The 9214-nt window shown below is 49.1% G+C and overlaps 1 protein-coding gene across 1 annotated transcript in view; it reads left to right on the top strand.

The window, feature by feature from the left end:
• Nucleotides 1-9214, top strand: part of Dscam (Down syndrome cell adhesion molecule) — a 365413-nt gene that overhangs the window by 213429 nt on the left and 142770 nt on the right. The window contains exon 11 of the mRNA XM_013027340.1: nucleotides 1167-1340. Within this exon, the coding sequence (XP_012882794.1) occupies nucleotides 1167-1340 (174 nt within the window). The remainder of the gene's footprint in view (nucleotides 1-1166; nucleotides 1341-9214) is intronic.

Here is a 9214-nt window from a genome sequence, read left to right as displayed (position 1 = left end):
CCTTCCCGGCTCCCTTCCCGGGGGGGGGGGGGGGGACCCTCCCCCCCCCCCTCCCCCCCCCCCCCCCCCCCCCCGTGTCCTGAGTGAGTGGTGTGGAGACAGCTGACCGGCTCAGGCCTCAGGCTGGGAGGACCCGGGACCCCAGAGCCAGCAGCTCCTCTCTAGGGCCCCCTCCTGGCCACACTGTGAACTTCCCCTAGGAGACTCTCCCCGGCCCCAGCCCTGAGTCAGCAAACAGAGACTTGCAAATCATGTCCACTGTGGGGAGTTAGCCCTGACCCCCCACCCCCACCTCCAGGCTTTCTTTAAGGTTTCATTGTTGCTAAAACACATTTTTCAAGATGTGTTCACGCCTACAGTCCCAGCTAGGCAGGAAGCAGAAGTAGGAGGTTACAATCTGAGGTCACCTCTGGCTTCAAGCCTAAGATTCAACCTGAAAAACTACTAAAGCAATAAGAGCTGGAGGTGTGGCTCAGGTGGTAATGCCATGTCCAGTAAGTGCAAGGTCCTGAGTTCAAATCCCACTGCCACACTGCCCGAACAAGCTGGTTTCACATGAGCCATGTCATACCACAGTCCTAGCGCTTCACACCTGTGGACCACTCTACTGCATGTGAGCATTCTGAGATTAGTGGTTTATGCTGTGTTGTCTTCATGCAGTGACCTGACAATGTGTTACTTATTTATGTATTTATTTGTTTGTCAGTCATGGGGCCTGAACTCTGGGCCTGGGTGCTGTCCCTCAGCAATTCAGCTCAAGGCGAGCGCTCTACCACTTGAGCCACAGCGCCACTTCTGGCTTTTTCTGCTTAGGTGGTGCTGAGGAATTGAACTTTATGCATGCAAGGCAAGCACTCTACCCGTTGAGCCACCTTCCCAGGCCTCTCTTACTTTTTATCTCAGACTTTCAAATGTCGTCATCCTCAATAGCAGGTGGCTCCTCAATCAGCATTTCCCTGTTGGGGGAAAGACAGAATGCGTGGTGTATCGCTGCCTCTCCCCATGTCCCCGCCCGGTGAGACAGGATAGGTTAGGCCTGGCTGCGGCTGTGCACTTTCCGCTCTGGGTGAGCCTGAGCTGCGCCCCGTTTCTCCCCCCCCCGGCCTCCCCCGCACCGTCTCCGCTCCACGTTGGATTCATGGGTTTTCTCTGGGGTTCTGTTCTAGGTGCTGGGGTTCCCCAGTTCCAGCCCATTGCCCTCAATGGCCGGATCCAGGTTCTCAACAACGGCTCACTGCTGATCAAGCACGTTGTGGAAGAAGACAGCGGCTACTACCTCTGCAAGGTCAGCAATGATGTGGGCGCAGACGTCAGCAAGTCCATGTACCTCACGGTTAAAAGTAAGGAAGAAGAACCTTTCCTTTTACCTACATAGGTCTTCGGGGGCTTACATTTGCAATTGTCTTTGAACACACCTTTCAGAGCAACCTGTTACCCAAAAGAGCAGCTCTTGAGTTGGCTGTAGCCAAGCTTTGAACATTTGCTGTCCTAGAGAAACGATTGATCAGTGTGGGGAAAAACCTCACCAGGGGTCAGGGGTCAGGAGCAGGCCTAGCTAGACCCCTCGCTCTGAGACGTGGCACCGTTCCTCTCCCCTTTGGTGCCGGCTGCCTTTGTACAAGCCCCGGATGGCCTAAAAGATCAGATCCCTGCTTTGTTTGCTGTGGAAATCTGCAACACATGATCTTGCAGAGGCCTTTTGCATGCATTTTATTGTCTGCAGACCAGCTTCCTCAGACCTTACCTTTTAGAGATAACTGTAGTAAAGTCGATGAGCTGTTCAGGTCATCAGCAGGAGGCAATGGGAACGTGGTGCCCCGGGCTGACGGTCCGGCTGTGAGGAAGGGATCATCACTCATGCCCGGGTAGCGAGAGCCACAGGAAGGGATGCAGACTGGAGCCCCATTCCTGGATCCTGCTTATTAACTGTGGTTGTACTTCTTGTTTGTAGTGAATGACTTTGCCCATTAATGATCATTTTCTATCTACTGACATTGATTTCTTTTCAACTACAAGGATTTATTGTGTTTCCTCGGTTTAACATTTTAATTCTGCTACTCACGGTTTGTGAAGATTCCCTACAGTATTGTGATTAGGAAGACTGGATTTTGAGTGAATTTCAGTGTGTGTGTGTGTGTGTGTGTGTGTGTGTGTGTGTGTGTGTGTGTGTGTGTGAAGATGAGATCTAATATTTCCTTTAGTCTGGCTGTGGACTTGGCAGGCCCCCTGTCTCTGGCAGGCTAGGGGACAGAGCAAGATGCTGTCTCAAAAGAACCACAGAATGTTTGTCACTGACCTTGCTCCTAGGAAAGCCTCAGACTCGGGCTACACTCTCATGCTGGGAAGCATATTGTATAGTTGTGAAATGGGTTGGTCTTAGACATGGATTTTGCATCCATATGCCACGTGATTTTGACTTCTTGATTCTCTGTTCTGGAAGGAGTGAACTGCCAAAAAAAAAAAAGAAAAGAAAAAGAAAAAAGAAATCTAGCCATTGATGGTGGCTCCCACCTGTCATCCCAGCTACTCAGGAGGCTGAGATCTGAGGATCATGGTTCAAAGCCAGCCGGGGCAGAAAAGTCTGTGTGACTCCGATCTCCAGTGAACCACCAGTAAGCTGGAGTGGTGCTATGGCTCAAAGCAGTGGAGGAGTAATCTTAAACAAAAATGCTCAGAGACAGCAGCTAGGCTCTGAGTTCAAGCCCCATGACTAACAACAACAAAAACAAAAACAAATCTAAAGGCCAAGTAGGTTAAGAGGTCTATCCAAAGCTGACACTGTATTTTTTAATTATAAATTTGTGAAACATGAAAACAACTCAAGAGTTGATGCTAGCCAATGAAAGGAAGATGTCTTAGTTATTTAATATACCTGAATATATAAAACACTGTTATGTCACAAGTACATATCTAGGAACGAATTGTGATCCCTACGACATGTGTGCCGTTAGTCATCCTGGGTCTTATCCTCATGGGTGAAAGTGAATTCATTTTCTAAGGAATGATAGTGCTCTTGTTCTCACCTGAAAATGCTCTATTTCCATTAATAATGTATTAACTGGCTTGTGGTGTTTACTTGTAGATTGATAAATTAGTTCTAGCTTCCACAGATGAAAGCCTGAATCCTGTGTCTCTCTCAATCTGACTGACTTCACCTAACAGGATTTTCCCCCAGGTCTATCTATTTCTTTGAAAATAATGCAATACTATTCTTCCTAATGGATGAATAAATTTCCATTGTGTCTGTATATCACGTTGTATGTATATATATATATATATTCATATATACGTGAATGGGATATATATATATATATATATATATATATATATATACATTGAGGGGTATCTGGGCTGCTTCCATAGCTTGGCTGTGGTGACTAGTGCAGGATTCTGTAAGAGATAATGTTTTAGAATGTTATAAGTATGTTTTTATATATACAGGTTATATCCATCACATATGACTTGTTGCACTATAAAACAACATAGGCATGGCTTGGAGAGAGAAAGGAAACATGTAATGATTTGCTGGAAACAGCATTTGAGAAAAACCATTCTGGAAAAGAACATGGAAACGCCATAGGGTAGAATAAGAAGGAGACCTAGGGCTTGCAGGCTCCGTGGAGATGTGTCTTTATCATCTGTGTGACAGAGACTCAATGCCAGGGCTAGAATGGTGCTGGTCTTCCTTGGCCAGCTTGTTCCAGAAGAGTCAGTAGTAGCTGGAGACCTCACAGCTGCTGAATTTCCAAATGCACTGAGAGGGGAGGCAGCACCAGGCGAGGAGGTGGTGCTCAGCAGGGGTCGGGCCCAGGCCTGTGCTCGAGTTCTGCACATCTGCTAGGCGTAGACCTGTGGGGCACTGGGGATGGAAAGCAGAGCCAGGCATACTTCCTGACCCATTCCCAAGGCAGGTCTCCAGAGCCAGTACAATCCAAATATAAACGTCACACCGGCCTCTTGCTCAGCACCAGACCCACGGGGCTGCGGGGAAGCCTGCGGAGCAGCCCTGGATGGAACGCCGTGGATGGGCTGGAAAATTAATCCTGGACCCTTCTTCCAGCTTTGCTGCCGTTCCAGCTGCTGAGCTCAGGCCCGGGTGAGCTGCGTTCCCCTACTGATCTAAGCACAACAGCGGCCACAGGCTATACCGAAGCCGCAGGCCTGGCTTCCCACCGCGCCTGGACCCCCGCCCAAGGCAGGACCCCAGTGTTATCCAGCAGTGAGAGCAGAAGTCAGGCCCAGCATCCGCTCTGCCCCTCCCACTACCCGAGGGTCCATCCGGGGTCTGGGAAGGGGGTCGCTCGTGATACGTAGCTCCTGAAATGACTGCATTGCTCCATCCATGAACCACGCTTCACTTTTTCACCTTGGCCCACATTCCATCCTCCTGACCCCTACCTGCGGTGTGAAAGAACACTTCTCAGAATTGAATGGAAACCAGCCAGGCCTGCCCACCCGCCCTCCCTCCCCTCAGCTTGGGAAGCCTGTGACGACATCACAGTGTGTGTCTCTGTGAACCATCCGCTTCTGTGGGGACCTGGCTGCTTCTGGATGGTTCTCTATAGTGTGATGCCCTTGGGGGCCGTGCCACACAGCCTCCCAGTGCCCTCCCCTCCACAAGAATCCACATGCACACCCGGATGTCCAGTCAGCCTCCCGGACCTCCTCCCTCAGACCTGCTTCTGGATGCTCAGATCCTCCGCCCAACCCCGGGCCTGAAGTCCCCAGAGGAGTCAGCAGCCAGCGGTCAGGGGACACCACCTCCCCGCCTGCGTTCCCTCCTCCCTCAGGCTGGAATTCTATACCTGAGGCACTCTGGGGTTCATGAGGAATTTACCCCTCGGGAGATGAGCAAAGCCCCTGCACTCTGTGACCTGCTTCCATTTCAGTTTCCATCCTGACACCTACCCACTCTTTTAATATTTTTTAAAACAGGCTCTTCAGCTAGTTACTAGCTAGATACGTTGGGCAAGTCACATGACCTCTCTGTGACTTGGATATTTCATTCTCAAATCATCTCCAAATGTTTTTGTGTATTTTTTTCAAAAAGAAACAGGCCTAAATGAGTTAATATAGAAATATTAATTGGTGAGTATTAATGAACAGCGATGGAACCTTCCTCTTACCAATTGTAAAACCTAGCTCTGCTCATTTGACTGTTCGCAAGTGCTAAAGCTGTGAAGCTCCTAGATGCAAATGAAAGAGTATTTGTAGGTAATGGTTTCTTACACACGATACCAAGAATGGAACTGACCAAAGGCAAAACATGACTTGGGCTTTGTAAATAAATATTAATGTATTTTCTGCATCAAGAAAATGGAAAGAAGCTGGGTGGCTCATACCTGTAATCCCAGCTACTCAGGAAGCTGAGATATGGGGATGAGAGTTCTAAGCCAGCCCACACAGGAAAGTCTACTAGACTCTTATCTCCAATAAACTACTCAGAAAAGGCCAGAAATGGTGCTGCACTCAAGCTGCAGAATGCTAGCTTTGAACACAAGGAAGCCAGGGACGGTACCCAGGCCCCAAGTTCAAGTGTCAGGACTGACAAAAGGAAAGAAAGAAAGAAAATGGAAAACAAATGTGAAGAATGAGAAAATGTTTTTAAATACAGGAGAATGTGTAAAGAATGAGAAAATGTTTTTAAATGTGTTTTAATACAGGATTCAGATCCAAGACATATAATACTCAATAGGAGAAACACCAATTACTCAATTTAAAAATAAAAGCCTTTAAAAGACATTTGCCTAAAGAAGATATTGAATGGACAGCAAACAGCGAGGAAATGCAGATCAAAACCACAATGAGACAACACTCACCAAGTGGCTAAAACAAAAGTAAAATATAAGACTGAGCAAGCCTTGGAGAAAATGCGGGAACCACTGCAAATCATGAGAATATAAACGTGTGCAGCTCTATGGATACCAGTCCCTCCAAAAAGTGAAATGTAGAGTTACTATACAGCCCAAACACTCGATGTGTATACTCAAGACAAACATACCACTGGAAACGTGGGCATGAGTGTTTATAATGGCAGTCTGTAACAGCTTAAAAATAACCCCAGAATCCCCTCCAAGTGTCCGTCAAATAGCCCGTAGTAAAAACAATGTGCTATATTATACAGAGGAATATTATTCAGCCATTCAAAAGAGTGCAGTTTTGACCTGTGGATCAATGTGGATGACGTCGTGCTAGGTGATAAAGAGCTAGGCATGCGTGACCAGATAGGAATTTGTTTCTACCATGTGTGTTCTAGAGTTGTGCAAGGTAAGTGTGAGGGGACACGGTGGAGAATTAGAAGAAGCCCTTTGTGAATGGGGCCTGCACACTTTGAGTCCTCAGCATGCCTGCTCTTCTCCACTGAGCTGTTTGAAACTCTGCACTAAAATCCTGTGGTCGGGATGACAGAATGTTTATCCTGATTGATCGTTATCTGAGATTGATACCTAGAAATACGCAGCTCTCTTCCACCTTCTTGTATGTCCCTGAATGCAGAAGGCTAGCTTTGCTCCTGCAGGTTAGACATCTTTCGCTAACTTCTCTCACAGGGAGTGGAATTTTGTACGCCATCCGTTGGGGTTCTTTGACTTTGCCTTGCATTTGTGTAGTAGCCTAAGCTACCACAGTGTGAATGCTTCTCTATTACTATCTTCCTGGCGACACTGGAGTATATTCCTCACACATGGCCAGCCTCTTGGTGAAATGGCCAATGTGGCACGGTGGCCCCAAACAGATGCCAATCCGCTGGAGGTAGCTGCTCTCACGTATTCATTCAACAAATGTTTGCTGAATGCCTACTGTACACACAGCACAGCATGAGGCACAGTCAAGTATCCAAACTGGTGTCCCCAAGCTGCCATCTTCCCCCCTCCCTCCCTCATTTCTGTCATTACCCTGCCTCCCTTCTGCACCCCTCCTCCCCTGGACATACCCCCGAGAGAGCAAGGTGAGCTCATCCTGGCCAGGAGGCCTCTGTGCCAGGTTTGGGAAGCACACATTGTGCACTTGGCGTTAGGTGGCCTGGGGAAGGCTCCGGGAACACCGCTCCAGTCAGGATTGGCGCTAGGGACAGTTCATTCTCATAGATACCCTACCCGTCCGAGGGAAGCATGAAACCAGACTCCGCTTAGGCTGGGTGAAGGAGCGGTGCCCAGTGTGGAGAGCCAGGGGAGCTGGTGTCCGCGCACACTTGTGGTTTGTTCGGACATTGTTCATATCATTGTCTGTGTTCTGGTGTGTTCATGTTTTAACCTTGGTCATAGAGTGGTCTTGCTTGGCATTGTGTGACATTGTTTACGTTCAGTAACAGAGCCCCAGGGCCAAGCATGGTGCTTCCTGCCTGCAACAGCAGCTACTCAGAAGTCAGAGATACTGAGAATCACAGTTCTGTGCCAAGCTGGGCAAAAAAAAAAAAAAAAAACGTTAAGGAGGAGTGGGGACACCCGTCATCCCAGCTCTGCGGCGGGAGGATTGTGTTCTGAGGCCAGCCACAGGCAAAATGTCAGGGCCTGGCTAGAAAAAAGGCAAAAAAAGAGCTGAGGATGTGGCTCAAAAAGTAGAGCCTCTGCCTAGCAAGCACAAGGTGAAGTCAAAACCCCAGTGCCATCAATAATAATATCACCATCATCATCAAACTCCATGGCCGAGGTAGGGATTCCAGGGTAACTCAGACCTGGGTGCTCCTTGGCTTTAACATAGTCGATCTTGAGAATGGTGCCGTTTGTTTAACCTTCAAGGAGAGCCGCGCAGTTCATATAAACGTCACCATGCAGGGCCACCAGGCCAGCGTTTCCACCCGCTCAGTGAAAGCAGCCGCTGCACCATGGGGCCCTAGCGGTGGGAGCAGGTGCACGGGAGGGTGGACCAGCATGCCCGTGGATAATGTTATTCTGGCCGCACTGCTCACTTCTTGCCCGAGAGCCAGGTGTGACCCTCGGCAGGGGCCATCCGGACTGCCCATGTAGGACCCATGCAGAGACCACAGCGCCAGAGCAGAGTCCCTGGCCAGCCTTGTCCTGCATGGTGGGTCACAGTGGGGGTCCACAGCCGGGCAGGGCAGGACAGTGGTTCTTTTGCATTTCTACCAGGGCTGAAGCAGAGACTGGGTGGAGCAGCAGACCGTGGAATATCCCACCCTCTTGTTTACTCATTTCTGTGTCCATCCCTTTAAGTCAGTGGACTCCACTGGCTCACCGTGGATGTCTATGTGCCTGCCTGTCCACTCAGCAGCTGGTTTTAAGGCCGCTGTGGAAGAGCGGAGCCCACAGAAGCATCCTCAAACACAAACCTCCTCCTGTCCAAGCCAACCGAGGAGAGCGGGTCACCCGTGCGAGAGCTCATTCTGAGTACCTGAGCTGTGTCATGACTCACCAAGAGGTGGGATTTAAGAAGCCTGGTAGAAACACTAGTTGAGAATGTCTGACTCGGTAGTCTCGTGAGCTATCTAGAGAAATACAGGGTAAGCAGTGCTTTGTTGCTTTAGTTTCTGTCTTCATATGAGTCTGTTTGGTATTACCATAGTGGCATTATCTGGTGCTGAGTAGCCTATAAAGAAAAGAGGTTCCCAGCTACTGATGGCTCACGCCCGTCATCCTAGCTACTCAAGAGGCTGAGATCTGAGGATCAAGATTCAAATTCAAAGCCAGGGGAGGAAAGTCCACTCTTATCTCCAATTAACCACCAGAAAACTGGAAGTGGCACTGTGGCTCAAATGGTAGAGCGCTCGCCTTGTGCTGAATTGCTGAGGGACAGCACCCAGGCCCAGAGTTCAAGCCCCACAACTGACGAGAGAGAGAGAGAGAGGAGAGAGAGAGGTTTATTTTAGTACACAATTTTGGAGGCTACAAGTCCAGACAGCTTGGCATTGGCTCTGGTGAGCCTGGGCTGTGAACTCCCCCAACAGACTAGACAGAGCTGTGTATCTTGACTCTTCTATGGGCAGGCATGATGTATGTTTCTAGTGTCTAGAAACGCTCGTGATTTGAACATTTAACAACATCAGTTGTGAATGTTAATGCATCCACTTCTCATTGAGAAGTGGGTTGAGAGAGAAACCATAGAGAATCAATGTTAGTTTCCTCCCCCCGCTCTCCCTCCCCGGCCCCCATCATTGCTTTCCTCTGGTCTCTCTCCCTGTGGCAATGGCCGGTCCAATCTAAACGGTGATGCTCTACCCTTCCTCGGTCCAATCTAAACGGTGATGCTCTACCCTTCC

The sequence above is a fragment of the Dipodomys ordii genome, unplaced genomic scaffold (genome assembly GCF_000151885.1).
Source record: "Dipodomys ordii isolate 6190 unplaced genomic scaffold, Dord_2.0 Scaffold103, whole genome shotgun sequence".
In the NCBI taxonomy this organism is placed as follows: domain Eukaryota; kingdom Metazoa; phylum Chordata; class Mammalia; order Rodentia; family Heteromyidae; genus Dipodomys; species Dipodomys ordii.
This window is presented reverse-complemented; position numbering and strand designations above follow the sequence as displayed.